The sequence below is a fragment of the Nicotiana sylvestris genome, chromosome 3, assembly GCF_000393655.2.
Source record: "Nicotiana sylvestris chromosome 3, ASM39365v2, whole genome shotgun sequence".
NCBI classification, from domain to species: domain Eukaryota; kingdom Viridiplantae; phylum Streptophyta; class Magnoliopsida; order Solanales; family Solanaceae; genus Nicotiana; species Nicotiana sylvestris.
In genome coordinates, this window is record NC_091059.1 from 22722062 (window position 1) to 22738012 (window position 15951).

Sequence of the window (15951 nt, forward strand, 5' to 3'; positions counted from 1 at the left end):
TCCAAAACTAGCCAATAATTATGCAAATCCATTAATATATATTCAATTACTCATTACAATCCAATTTATAACAATTCCTAACCTCGATCGAAAAGTTGACAAAATTGCCCTCGGTCCCACATGCTCGGATTCCGAAATTTCTCGAAGATAAAGTTTACCCATGAACTCACGAACTCAAATATATGCTTTACTCTCAATTTCATACCCAAAATCGTGGTCAAAATCCAAAATATCCATTTTCTAGATTTTCCCCCCAACCCCAAGTTTCTATCAAATTTTTATGCTCAAATCTGAAACAAAACCATGTATTTAACGTCTAATGAATGAGAACAACCTACCTTGACATAAATGAAGAAAATATCCCTTCCGAAAGCTCCAAAATTGTCCAACCCGAAGTGAATATGGGTGAAAATGAACCAAAATTCGATTTTTAAAGAGAGCTCAATGCCTCCAGTCCATTCGCACATGCGGTCCCGCAGGTGCGGACTAATTGCCGCTTCTGTGGTCCGGGGCTCCCAGCCTATTTCCGCTTATGCGCTCCTTCTTCCGCAGGTGCGGTCCTGCTTCTACGGTGACCTGACCGCATCTGCGGTCCCAACCTTCACCCTTTACCACCACATCTACGTCCTTCTTGGTCTCTTCTGCGGCTCCGCACCTGCAGCCAAAACTTCGCAGGTGCGATTCTACCAGATATTAGCTGCTTCAACTATACCTTCCAACCCCAATTCAATTCGTTAACCACCCAGAATTCACCTGAGGCCCCCGAGACCCCGTCCAATCATACAAACTAGTCCCATAACTTAACACGGACCTGCTCGAGGCCTCAAATCACATCAAACAACAACGAAATCATGAATCGCACTCCAATTCAAGCTTAATGAACTTTAGAATTTCAAACTTCTGCATTCGATGTCGAAACCTATCAAATCACGTCTAATTGACCTCAAATTTTGGACACAAGTCATATTCGACATTACAGACCTACTACAACTTCCGGAATCGGAATTCGACCCCGATATAAAAAATTCCACTTCTGGTCAAACTCCTCAAAAACCTTCAAATTTCTATCTTTAGCCAAATAACTCCAAAATGACCCACGGACCTTCACTTTCGATCGCACTCCCAATACCAGAATCACCATACAAAGCTATTCCCAGACTCGGAATCCCAAACGGACATCGATAACACTAAAATGCACTTCAACCCAACTTATGAAATTCCTTCAAAATGCTAACTTCCACAATAGGCGCCGAAACATTCCTGGGTCTTCCAAGACCCAGTCCGAACATACGCCCAAGTCTGAAATCATCATACAAACCTGCTGGAACCTTCGAATCCTGATTTTGAGATCGTTTACTCAAAAATGCAACCTTAGTCAATTCTTTCAACTTAAAGCTTCCGAAATGAGAATTCTTTTTCAAAATCAACTCTGAACTTCCCAGAATTCAATTCCGATCGTGCGCACAAGTCATAATATCTGAAGTGAAGCTGCTCATGGCCTCAAACTGCTGAACGACACGCTAGAGCTCAAAACGACTGGTCGGGTCGTTACATTCTCTTCCACTTAAACATACGTTCGTCCTTGAACGTGCTGAGAACTACACTGAAGTAGTCTGAAATCACTGTTAAACACCTCGTGCACCTATCCGTGCTACCGCAACTCAGTTGAGCACTTTAGCTACATTAATTTTGGAGAAATTCCCTTTTATTCAAGCAAATAAGCTTTAGAGCCAAATTCCAACGTTCAGAATTTTTATGCCAGGACTGTTTCCAACATACGCTCACCATATCAATGAATACACGCAGCACCAAAACATGACTACATACCTTAGTTGAATTCGCACATTGCACCACTTTACTCACAGGACCACAAATAACATTCTCTGATCAAATTAGTCAAAATTCTACGAATCTGATGCTCTCAATGCACCTCATGATATATATAAGTCTTGCTCTACCTCTTACAATACCGCCACAATGGAAGAGATGTGTAGAAATTATAACCAACTGCTGAATCAATAAATCATTGGGTCTATATTCCTAACAAGAACCATCACCTCATTCTGAACCAAATAAGGGTCTTACCTCATTAATATACTTCATATAATCAGATTGCACTAATCCTAACTCCAATAATTTCGTCTCACCCAATACAATCTGCTCAGGTAATAAGCCATCTCGGACATGATCAAAAGTCTCATATGATGCCATAATGTGCCAATAGGCTACCAATTCAAACGTGATACAAAGAAAAATGAACTCTGAAAAGGAAATCCAATTGCTCCGCTCGCGAATCATACATGCGACGCGGTCAACATAATTAAACAAACACCCCGCTCGCGCGAATCATACATGCGACGCGGGCACACAACTAATATAAGTTTTCCCAGAAAGATAGGAAACAAAACACATAAAAACAGATATAGGAATCTGTACTCAACATCACACTACTGCGACGCGCAACCCGATCCAAACAACATACCCATGGCGGTGTGCCGCCCGATCGACACATAAAATTCACATAAGGAGATACATATCGAGCTAGATTGCTCATTACAACAAAATACCGAATATCGGCAAGCACACTAAGTGCATAATACCATCCCTGGGGAGACATATAGTGCCATAGGCTACAAAACTCAAGCACAACTAAGGTGTGATATACAATCTAAATCTCGAGAGCCATCTTGCTCATATAACATCATCTCTGTGCGGACCCTCAACACATAAGAAATTCACCAAGCCGCCTCGCAACTTATACTGAACAATATATCATTACATGAAATAGCTGACGATAAAATTGTACCCCGACTACTCTACTATAAGGAGCGCATTACTAAAATGAACACATCTGGCCTGATATAGAGCCCATATTCACATTTCAATCCATCCACAGACCTCAAGCTGATTCTGATCACACTGAACTAGTCTAATAACCTTTCAAAGGTCCATAATAACTCCCCTTTTTTCTTATAACACCCGAGAACTACAATCATGACCAGAGTAACCTCCACAGTCCACAACCCAATAAATCGAGTGCCCTCCAGGCATCAATTCTCAATTTAACGACATCACTACAATATTCATACTTGGTTTAACTCTTCAATCAATCAAGTAACTACATGCCACACTTATACAACCTTCCCGTGGGGCACGCTCCCACAACCTTCCGTAACAGATAACAGGTCTGTACATCCAAACTACCGGCCGTACTAACGCTGAAAAACGATCAAAAATCCTTAACCAGGATACAAAGCCTTTTTCACAAAGTACTAATCTCAGGTGATGCTGAGAACAATACCAACTTACTTTAAACATCGAAACTCCCTTCCTGCTCATCCGAGCCCGTGACATCCTTGTCAACACCGAGATGCAACCTTGATCCTTACTTTAATTTCCATACCACTTACTACACCCATCATGCCAATATGCGATAGAACACGATTTTCATCGTAACTCCGGAACCACTAATAGGTTAACGCTTCATCATTTAAATACTTTTCACCTAATTCACTTCAGGAGAACCATAGTAACACACAGGTGAATTCTTATAATCGTAGAATATACAAATCTCTAAGTAGTGGTCTAAGCCACCATAGCCCTTCCGGGATCTGCCTCCACATAACAAGCCATAACAGTAGAATGCTTCTGAATAACATCAATTACGGTGACCGACAAGCCTCACACGTTCCGTCACAATCACTTGCATAACTTGATCACGCTGAAAGAACTGATCACTACCACCAATATGCCAACTCAACTATGGATAACCAATATCTTCTTCCAATTTATCCTTAATTACCTTAGAAATAATAATAACTCCATTCAACGCATAACACACTCCATCCGCACTCATCCCGAGTGACCTTGAATCACGAGACCATGCAGTCTCAAATCCCACGAACCATTTCATCCCCCCAAATTGCTACACTGCAAGTCAAAACATCATAGGACATTCTTGGCCTCTTCTCATAAGTTGCTACAAAAGCGTGATTCTTAACCGTACCTATAGGCTCGAAATCATTAGGCACCAAACTTTACCCCTTTGAATCCACTAGGACTGTTGTTGAGAGCCACCCGCTCTGACTTGGCCCCGAATATAATCAACTCCATGAATCTTCTAGCACATGAATATCCTTGCAACGAAGCACCTAGCAGAATCACTTCCCTTGAAACCCGCACCTATACAAGGCATAAATCCTGAATCCTTTCCCAAGTCTGAACATGAGCCAACAAGGCCTACCATAGCACACCTTTAACAATCCCTTTGCTCAAATTACTACTTATGTACCTTTCCCGTAGCTAAAATAACCCATCAATATGCTACTAACCAGAAACCTCGTAAGTAGTTAACCATGTAACCCAATCATAGGTGGTGGGACTCTCCCACTTAGCTTGAAGCCACTATTACACACCTCTAGAATTCACCAAGATTCATTATCTCTTATTGACATGACCTCGTGCAATTAAACTGCCAGATTCCTTGAAATCCTTCCATTAGCACTTCATGGACACCCTGAATTTCCATCAACATTCACATATTCGGCCTCTTACTAGAATGGCTAGTAAAACCCTCCATAGAAGCTTCGCCAACCATGTGACCGCTAACCTGCTCATAGGGAATAACCCACCTATGGAAATCACTTTCCGACATCTTCCAATGCTGCTGCACGGAGTACAATCACTATGACATCAATAACCCATCCTGAGTCCGAGCTCACTCTCTAGCTGCACAAGTCCATTCACCCCTCGTAGACATCAATTAGATGTGCGACAACATCCTTCCAATTCAAAGTTATGTTGTATTCTTCTTCATTTCAAGCAGCTCCTTTCCGTTATATCAAATCTCCTGCCACATAATAGCCCATGCTCAAAATTAAGTCCGTAGGCCCCAATCACCAATCTCTAAAATTCCCAAATCATTCCAAACTCTCCTCAAGGTGCGTGGTCATCCTACCACCAAGCCCATATGCAACTCCGCCACTCTCCCACTTTGGCAACACTCACCCCTTTAATCGACTACTCGACCATTGCTTCTTATACTTGGCCTTCTAGAAATTTAAACCACTGCCTAACACTCCCCACATATCCTTCCTCATCCTTTGCTGGTCAGTTGTTGCCTTAAATAAAATCTATCTTCGTAGCACTTGAACCCACAAATCGCTACTAACTTTAAACCTTTCCGAAGATCATCTTTCTTGAGCTGTCAACATTAGAAACACCTATTCAATCTTGAACCACCGCACCCCGTGATCTCTAACAGTCATTTCTCCAATATTATTCCACAATACCCTGCCCCAAAGGCGGGTTGAAGAAAATCATAACACCGGCGAACTTAACATATTCAATCATGGACGGCATCACCATGTCACAGATGAAAATCCCATCACACTTGAAATCACCAATCCTTGTTACTTCATCACTCCAAATCTGGACATCCCTAGGCCAATTGTTTTTCCTCCGTCGGAATTGAATTATCATATGTCTAAATCATGCACTAAGTAGACTTCCTTTCAAATCATTCACTGCCCCAATACATAGGCAAGTATCGTACCATCAAGTCAATACTATGCGATAACCAATCGTGAGCATCATAGAAATTTGTGCATAGCCTCAAAGCTCTTAGGAATACTGTTACCGAGCTTAAATGACAAGATATCCTTCCGCAAGGCAACGACAATAGCCCAACAAACTTTACCAGGATAAACATCCCGCACCACATCTTTAGTATCATTAAAATTCTTCAATTCTTTATTTATAACAAGTGGTTTGCGTCGTGTAAGATTGAGTAGGAAGGAAACAAGGGCATAAGCCTCAAGGAATCAAATCGCATGATGAGGAATCAAGAAGGGAAGTGATTCTAACAGTCCTGTAGCCTCTCGAAGATAAGTACAGACGTCTTCATATCGATCTGTAAGAGTCTACTAGACTCGCTCATGACTCGTGAGACCTAAGGAAACCTATTGCTCTAATACCATGTTGTCACGACCCAAAATCCACTAAGGGTTGTGATGGCGCTGAACACCACTATCAGGCAAGCCAACAACAATTTACTAGAAATTTCTCATTTTATTTATTTTGAAATTATTTTCCTTTAAACAAATGAATAATAAATAATAAACTCCACTGAATAAATGAGGGTGTCTTTACAAAATTTAACTACTGAAAAATCCCGTGATCATTCCAGAACCCGGTGTCATAAGTGTATGAGCATCTACCATTGAATGAAATAAAATACTGTGCCTGTCCAGAATACAAGTGTATAGAAATGAAAATACAATACAATACTCTGAAGGAGACTCTGCTGGCCACAGACGTCTCGACAAATGCAACTCACCCAAGTCTCCGTATAAACCATGCTGCTAAGCCACTAAGCCACTAGCCACATATGAACCTGTGCAACAAAAATGCACAGGAAGTGTAGTATGAGTACGAAAACAACGTGTACCCAATGAGTATCCCGTCTACTCTCGAAGAATTAGAGACGAGAGGTTGACTTCGGCACTTACTAGTGGTCCAATAGTAATATATTATTAATGCAAATAATCATGGATTTATTAAGAACGACAGTAATTTCAAATAAGTCACGAACAAGTAAAAGTTCCTTTTTATATTAAAAGTCTCCGAATTCATAATCTATTAATTTTCAATTACCTCAAGACTAGGAGGGCAAATATCAATATCAATATATTTCAAGACAAGCAATACAAGCATGCGCAAATCATGCCGAGGTCGTACGGCCCTATCTAACAAAAATGTAAAATGTGCGATGTCGAGGGTCGAACGACGTGAGCCATAGATGAATCTATTACCCCGCTCGCGAATCATCCATGCGATGCGGTCAACATATAATAAACAACTACCTTACTCGCGAATCATACATGCGACGCAGGTACACATAGAGTCACATATTCAAATAGTTAATCAAGACTTCATCAGGGAACAACTATCCAAGGAAAATCCAATTCTCTTTTTGCAATTCAAGAAAATGAAGCTCAATTCTTTATAAAATTCACTTACTAATCCGATGTGATCTAATCAATTTAAACCGTCAATAGGATTACAATTATTTCCAAGTATAGCATGCTTTTGGGTCCTAGACTACCCGGACAATAGCATAATAGTAGCTACGCACGGACTCTCATCACTTCGTGCGTACGTAGCCCCCACAAATAGGAACACATAACAAATTAACTCACCTATGGGGATAATTTCCTCTTACAAGGTTAGAAAGGAGACTCACCTTGCTCCGAAGATCCATAACCGGCATTCCACGCTCTTCCGAAGACTCGAATCGATGCACAATGCTCCAAAACTAGCCAATAATTATGCAAATCCGTTAATATATATTCAATTACTCATTACAATCCAATTTATAACAATTCCTAACCTCGATCGAAAAGTTGACAAAATTGCCCTCAGGACCATGTGCCCGAATTCCAAAATTTCCCGATTTAGGATTGTGACCGGTGCTTAAGAGCAAGTGCTCCTAAGTAAGCCTCATTGGAAATTTACAGAAAATCGAACAGAGTTTCCCCTGTTTTTGGACTATCCCAAAAAATTTCTCTGTCTCATATCAGCAACCAAACATCCTAATAGCAATTCAAACAATCGACAACTTATCAATTAACCAAAATAGTCTTCACCATTACTAATCAACCCACTAACAACCAAAATTACTAATTTATCTCCAACTTTGAAAATAAAGAACGATACTCGACATAAGACTAATAGCAAAATAATACTCATGACACCAAAAGAATGACTATGGAGCGACTCTAAGAATTCAAAGAAAAGACCATAACAACTGATAAAAATCTCCACCCACGCGAACAAGTGCGAATTCTCAACCTGTGCGCTCTAATTAACGAAATCCTCGCTTGCGTCAACTGTTGTCTCTGTAGAAAAAATTTAGCGGGGAATGAGTCGCTAGCTCAGTGAGTAAAAATACTTAACTACAACCGTTTTTATTTGGGGACAAGTTAGAAAATATGCTAGTATCTCAAACAAAAAATAACATAAAAATGCCCTTTCAGAAACAATAAATAATTTTTAGTCTCATCACGCTTTTCTTGTAGTATAATATAATTAACAATTTAGTAATAAGCTTGGTAACCACTGTATAATATCAATATTCACATTTTGGGAGGTTTCAATGAACGGATCATGTAATCGGTATAACGGTGGACTTCTTTACAAGAAGTCAAATATAACGGTAGTCCCTACTCGAGGGAAGTCGGTAACAGTATGCTAGTTCTACCTTCCCACTAGCGAGGGCTATAATGGTAATCTGTAATTACAAGGTGCACCAGGTCTAACGAACCCGCTGTTAGCTACGGGATCCTTCAATGTCTACTCTCATTTATACTTGTCTCTATAATGCGTATATACTCGCAGAAAATATTTAAAACAATATAAGGCATTTCGATTTTTATCAAATCATGTAATTTTGTTTCAATAACGGTAAATCTTATCTCAAGTAACAGTAAAACATAATCAGTAACAATGAGAATATTTAGAATAACTGTAATCGTCTAAAATAAATATAGTAGTATCATATCGAGTAAAGGACTTGTCCCACATGCATATTCAAATCAGTCGGTAACATGCTCATATTAAAATCATGTGTAAATTATGCTAGTTGTAGAAATACAAATTTAGGTAAGGTTACTACTCACAGTACTCGTGCCGATATACCAACTGCTTCACCTCATGAAACTCGTACAAATTCCTCCAATCAATCTATAATTACATAATATCGATCTCATGTTAATTGCCTCATTTAGACTAAATCCATCACTAATTTAGAATACCCAATCATCGGGGTTCATGTTTGAGTCTTAGTTTGTGGATTTATATTTAATCATAGAACTAGTCCATAATTCTATCAATTTCAAACTATTTAGTATAATTTATTCCTCTAAAATTAGACCTATCAATGCTTAAACTAAACCTTTATAGCCTCATTATCTCCATAGTAATTGTATATTTCTTTTTATATAAGAGAAAGTTGATATTGAATTCTTTTGTACTACATGAAATTGCATAGATGCGGTGAAATAATTCAACAGATGAGGGGAAGAAGGTTAACCTCTTGAGTCGAAGGAGAGCTTTAATACTTTCAATTTCAACTCCCATTTCTTCTTAAGGTCTTCGCCCAAAGCTTTCTTCTTCTTCTTCTTCTTCTTCTTCTTCTCTTTTCCCCCTTTTTCTTTATCTGTTCTTTTTTTTGTTGCCGTTGCTTTCTGCGTTTTTGCTTCAGAAAGCTTTTGAAAGCTTTCTAACCCTTTTGTTTGCACTAATGGGCTTGGCCCATTATTTTAAATTCCTTTTTATTTATTTAGTTAGTTGTTTTTTTTCTTCAAACTTAAATTATTTACTAAATATCCCATATGTCCCCATTTAAAATATTGGGGGTATTACATCCTCCCCACCTTATGAAATTCGGTCCCTAAATTTAACTCAAGTACGTACCTGTAGACTGAAACAAATGGGGGTACTTCGCTTGAATATCTTTTTCTAGTTCCCAAGTAGCTTCTTCAACTGTATGATTTCTCCATAAGACTTTCACGAACACGATTTCTTTTGACCGTAGTTTTCTTATTTGTCTATCAATAATAGTCATTGGCTCCTCCTCGTAAGATAACTTCTCATCGAGCGGTATAGTCGGTGCTTCAATCACATGAGATGAGTATGATACACATTTCCTCAGCATTGAGACATGAAACACTGGATGAATAAAGGACAACTCAGGAGGAAGTGCAAAACGATAAGCCACATCTCCCACTCGGTCTAGTATCTCATACGGTCCTATAAACCTGGGGCTCAGCTTGCCTCTTTTCCCAAATCGCATCACAACTTTCATGGTAGAGACTCGTAAGAATACTTTGCCTCCAATTGTGAACACTAAATCTCTTCTTCTCTTATCAGCATAAGACTTTTGTCTACTTTGAGCTGTAAGCAATCTCTTTCTGATCAACTAGACTTTGTCCATAGCTTCTTGTACTAAGTCGGGTCCCAATAAGTTAGTCTCACCAGCTTCAAACCATCCGATAGGAGAGCGACATCTTCTACCATACAATGCTTCGTACGGTGCCATTTGAATACTGGACTGGAAGCTATTGTTGTAAGCAAATTCAGCTAAAGGTAGATAAGCATCCCAACTACCTCCAAACTCAAGAATGCAAGCTCTCAACATATCCTCCAAGATCTGTATAGTACGTTCAGACTGCCGTCTGTCTGTGGATGAAATGCAGTACTAAGATCTACTCGTGTACCCAATGCTTCTTGAAAAGATTTCCAAAAGTGTGAGGTAAATTGTGATCCTTTATCAGAGATGATGGATATTGGAACTCCATGAAGTCGGACAATTTCGTTCATAAATATCTGTGCATACCTGACTCCACCATATGTAGTCTTCACCGGCAAAAAGTGTGCTAATTTCATCAATCGATCTACAATCACCCATACCGAGTCATAACCTCTAAGGGTTCGTGGTGCCCGGTGACAAAATCCATAGTAATTCTTTCCCATTTCCACTCTGGAATCTCAATTTGTTGTAGTAGTCATGCGGGTCGCTGATGCTCAACCTTGACCTACTGACAAGTCACACAACTAGAAACAAAGTTAGCAACATCTTTCTTCATACCTTCCCACCAAAAAAATTGCTTCAGGTCATGGTACATTTTTGTGGATCCAGGATATATAATGTATTTAGTGTTGTGAGCTTCTTTAAGAATAGCATGTCTCAACCCATCTACGTCTGCTACACATAGCCTATCACCCATTCGAAGAACACCATCACTTCCAACAATCATATCCTTGCTTTTACCAGATAAGGCCTCATCCTTGTATTTGCATAATCGTTCATCCTCGTATTGGGTGGCCTTAATACGCTCAACTAATGAAGACTTAGCTTGAGCACAAGCCAACAATGCCTCTGAATTTCCGACACTTAATCTGATACCTGTATCTTCTAGTCTCTGTATATCTTTGGCCAAAAGTCTCTTTGCAGGGGCTATATGTGCCAAACTCCCCATAGATTTTTTGCTCAATGCATCAGCCACCACATTGGCTTTTCCAAGATGATATAAAATAGAACAATCATAGTCTTTGAGTAGTTCCATCCACCGACGCTGCCGAAGATTCAGATCTCTCTGCTGAAAGATATACTTCGGACTTTTATGGTCGGTATAAATCTCACAAGTTTCGCCGTATAGATAATGCCTCCAAATTTTTAGAGCAAATACCACTGCATCCATCTCCAAATCATGTGTAGGATAGTTTTTCTCGTGCTTTTTCAATTGTCTCGAAGCATAAGCTATAACATGACCATTTTGCATGAGAACACATCCTAATCCCACCCTCGAGGCGTCACAGAATACTGTAAATCCTCTAGAACCTGAAGGTAAGACTAATATTAGTGCAGTTGTCAGACACGTTTTGAGTTTCTGAAAGCTTTACTCACATTCCTCTATTCACTGAAACTTTGTATTTTTCTGTGTTAGCTTTGTCAGTAGTGCTGCTATTCTGGAGAAATCCTGCACAAAATGCCTGTAATAGCCTGCTAAGCCTAAAAAGCTGCGAATCTCTGTAGAAGAAGTAGGTTTGGGCCATTTCTACACAGCTTCGGTCTTCTTAGGATCTACCATAATTCCATCTTTAGATACAATATGTCCCAGTAATTATACCGAGTTTAGCCAGAATTCACACTTCGAGAACATAGCATAAAGCCGATATTCTCTTAATGTCTGCAACACAGTCTTGTGATGATTCTCTTGTTCTCCTTGGCTATGAGAATATATCAGGATATTATCAATAAATACTATTACAAATCTATCCAGAAACGGCTTGAACACCCTATTCATTAAATCCATGAATGCAGCTGGAGCATTTGTCAGTCCGAAAGGCATCACAAGGAACTCATAGTGCCCGTATCGAGTTCTGAAAGCAGTCTTAGAAATATCTTCATCTTTGATTCTAAGTTGATGATAACCAGAACGGAGGTCAATCTTTGAAAAATGGGCAGCTCCTTGTAACTGATCAAACATGCCATCTATACGAGGCAAAGGATATTTATTGCGTATTGTTATCTTGTTCAACTTCCTGAAGTCAATGCACAATCTTAGGGATCCGTCTTTCTTCTTTACGAATAGTACTGGTGCACCCCATGGTGATGCACTAGGTCTAATAAAACCCTTATCTAACAAATCTTGTAACTGCTGCTTTAGCTCCCTCAACTCTGCTGGTGTCATTCGATATGGGGGTATCGATATGGGCTGTGTGTCAGGTAGAAAATCAATACCAAAGTCTATTTCTCGTATTGGAGGCAATCCTGGTAAATCCTCAAGAAATACATCAGAAAATTCTCTCACTACTGGTACGTTCTCTATACTAACTATTTCCTTTCTTGTATCATTTACAATAGCTAAGAGACCCAAACAACCTTTCTTCAGAAGTCGTTGAGCCTTCATAAAAGATACAATTTTGCAAGTCTCTGGAACCTGACTCCCTCTTAGAATAAAACTGGGTTCATTTGGTATCTCAAACTTAACTATCTTTGCATGATAATCGACCATAGCATAGTAAGAAGATAACCAATCCATTCCCATCAGCATGTCAAAGTCAATCATATTGAGTACAATAAGGTCAGCTAGAGTATCTCTACCATCAACCCGAATCTGACAAGCACGATACACGTATTCAGCTAATAGAGACTCTCCAACAGGAGTAGCAACTAGAAAAGGATCATTCAATAGCTCGGGATGTCTACTAAATTTCAAAGCAAAGTACGAGGACACATAGGACTGTAACCACTGCATTCGAGGCCTGAGCATCCTGTCTAGTAAATGCAAAAACTCTCTCCTGACCTCTACCAACATTTCCTTGTCCTTGATTCATAGTAGCACGGTCTCCAGCACCTCGACCTCTATTTCCTATACTTGTATCACCTGAAGTATTATGAGTAGTTTGAGTCGCTGCAGCTGACTGAGTAGAAGCCTGGTTGAAATTTTTCGGAGGCTGAGGGCAATCCCTCAAGTGATGTCCCAACTGGCCACACCGAAAGCACTCTCCAGTTAGAATACGACATTTGCCCAAATGTGATCTACCACAAGTCTGGAAGACTGGAGTAGTGGCATATATCTGCCTAGAATTACGATGTCCAGAAGATGATGGTCCCTTATTACCTTGTCTGTAATGTGGTTTGTATGTGGACTGTGAAGACATGTGAGTCCCTGTCTAAGAACCCTGTTGTTGTTGTTGTCCCTGATTTCCTGCTCTTCTTTTTTCACTAAAACCACCACTGAAAGCCCTTCCTATCTTGGCCTTCTTACGTAAATCACTAGCTTCACCCTCCTCACGTACCTTGTTTTCAATCTTTCTAGCAAGGTCGAATATATCAGAGTAGGATAAAGTCTTCATCTGTAGGGCTACTGCAGTGTATAGATGACCAACCAATCCATCAACAAACCTCTGAACTCTAGCTTCTTCGATAGGCACTATGCGAGGAGCATATATATACAACTTACAGAACTTAGTGTTATATGTTGACACATCCATATATGGAGTCTGAACCAATCTCTCAAAGTCTCTAGCATATTGTTGCATCAGACTGTCTGGAAGAAAATGATTCTTGAACAACTTAGTGAACTCGTCCCATATCAGTGGTGCTGCTCCTGCTGGCCTTCCTAGCAATACAGTTTCATACCATGTGTTGGCCATATCCTCTAGTTTGTATGCTGCGAGCTCCACGGCTCTCTCATTAGAACATCCAAGAGCACTTAATGCCATGAGTGTCCCATACAAGAAACCTTGAGGATCTGCTGAGTTATCGGAACTTGTGAATTTTGGTGATTTCAATTTCAGGAACTGGTGTAGGGATACTTCCTTATTCCCAAAAGGCTGAGTCTGTGTAGGTGCTTGTGTCTGTAAAGTAGCCTGAGGAGCTGAACTTCAGCCCTGAGTAGGCACCAATGCCTCTAGCACATTTAATAATATTGCCACTGCATCTGCAGGTAAGGTAACAGTAGGTACAACAGTTGGCACTAGTGGTGGAGCGTTTTGAACTCCCTGCTCTTACACTTGATCTGGCATAACAGCTTGGGTTTGACCCATGTTCCCAACTTGAGGTTGAGGAGCAGTCTGTCTTCTAGTTTGATGAACCCCAACTTGACCGCCACCCCGGGTAGCACCACGTCTAGCACCACATCCAGCAGATGAGGGTGTGCGTGTCCTAGCCATCTGCGAAAGAAATATTCCAAAGTTAATCTCAAGTATTCTCAACGCACGATCAAAGAATGAAAGAAGGGAAAACATTCCTAAATGTTCAGTAGCCTCGAGATCATAAGTATGGGCGCCTACATACCCATAAATAAGACTCTACTAAACATTGCTCCATGTCTCGGGACTTAAAGCCTAAGCTCTGATACCAACTTTGTCACGACCCAATTTAGGATTGTGACCGGTGCTTAAGAGCAAGTGCTCCTAAGTAAGCCTCATCGGAAATTTTACAAAAAATCGGACAGAGTTTCCCCTGTTTTTGGACTATCCCAAAAATATTTCTCTGTCTCAAATCAGCAACCAAACATCCTAATAGCAATTCAAACAATCGATAACTTATTAATTAACCAAAATAGTCTTCACCATTACTAATCAACCCACTAACAACCAAAAATACTAATTTATCTCCGACTTTGATAATAAGGAACGATACTCGACATAAGACTAATAGCAAAATAATACTCATGACACCAAAAGAATGACTATGGAGCGAATCTAAGAATTCAAAGAAAAGACCATAACAACTGATAAAAATCTCCACCCACGCGAACAAGTGCGAGGCTGACCAAGAATTCTCAACCTGTGCGCTCTAATTAACGAAATCCTCTCCTGCGTCAACTGCTGTCTCTGTAGAAAAAATTTAGCGGGGAATGAGTCGCTAGCTCAGTGAGTAAAAATACTTAACCACAACCATTTTTATTTGGGGACAAGTCAGAAAATATGCTAGTATCTCAAACAGAAAATAACATAAAAATGCCCTTTCAGAAACAATAAATAATTTTCAGTCTCATCACGCTTTTCTTGTAGTATAATATAATTAACAATTCAGTAATAAGCTTGGTAACCACTATATAATATCAATATTCACATTTTGGGAGGTTTCAATGAACAAATCATGTAATCGGTATAACTGTGGACTTCTTTGCAAGAAGTCAAATATAACGGTAGTCCCTACTCGAGGGAAGTTAGTAACAGTATGCTAGTTCTACCTTCCCACTAGCGAGGGCTATAACGGTAATTTGTAATTACAAGGTGCACCAGGTCTAACGAACCCGCCGTTAGCTACGGGATCCTTCAATGTCTACTCCCATTTATACTTGTCTCTATAATCCGTATATACTCGTAGAAAATATTTTAAAACAATATAGGGCATTTCGGTTTTCATCAAATCATGTAATTTCGTTTCAATAACGGTAAATCTTATCTCAAGTAACAATAAAACGTAATCAGTAACAATGAGAATATTTAGAATAACTGTAATCGTCTAAAATAAATATAGTAGTATCATATCGAGTAAAGGACTTGTCCCACATGCATATTCAAATCAGCCGGTAACATGCTCATATTAAAATTATATGTAAATCATGCTAGTTGTAGAAATACAAATTGAGGTAAGGTTACTACTCACAGTACTCGTGCCGAAATACCAACTGCTTCACCTCTAGTGACTCGTACAAATTCCTCCAATCAATCTATAATTACATAATATCGATCTCATGTTAATTGCCTCATTTAGGCTAAATCCATCACTAGTTTAGAATACTCAATCATCGGAGTTCATGTTTGCGTCGTAGTTTGTGGATTTATATTTAATCATAGAACTAGTCCATAATTATATCAATTTCAAACTATTTAGTATAATTTATTCTTCTAAAATTAGACCTATCAATG

At 39.5% G+C, this 15951-nt stretch overlaps 1 protein-coding gene across 1 annotated transcript; it reads right to left on the reverse strand.

Annotated features, from left to right (window-relative positions):
• Positions 1-9086: 9086 nt before the first annotated feature.
• On the reverse strand, positions 9087-13227 carry LOC138887142 (uncharacterized). The gene is made up of 6 exons (XM_070168857.1): positions 12793-13227; positions 12053-12680; positions 10649-11401; positions 10036-10239; positions 9475-9954; positions 9087-9256 (listed from the first exon to the last, which is right to left on the reverse strand). Exons 1-6 carry the CDS (start codon positions 13225-13227, stop codon positions 9087-9089), a joined length of 2670 nt encoding a protein of 889 aa, XP_070024958.1.
• Positions 13228-15951: the final 2724 nt, after the last annotated feature.

Excerpts from the sequence above, each read along its gene's own strand:
- LOC138887142 (XM_070168857.1), bottom strand. The coding sequence starts at position 13,227 with ATGTCTTCACAGTCCACATACAAACCACATTACAGACAAGGTAATAAG. Across the intron at positions 10,240-10,648 it reads GCAATTTTTTTGGTGGGAAG|ACAGACGGCAGTCTGAACGT; the intron begins GTATGAAGAAAG and ends TTTCATCCACAG. Across the intron at positions 9,955-10,035 it reads TATCGGATGGTTTGAAGCTG|CTCAAAGTAGACAAAAGTCT; the intron begins GTGAGACTAACT and ends GATTGCTTACAG.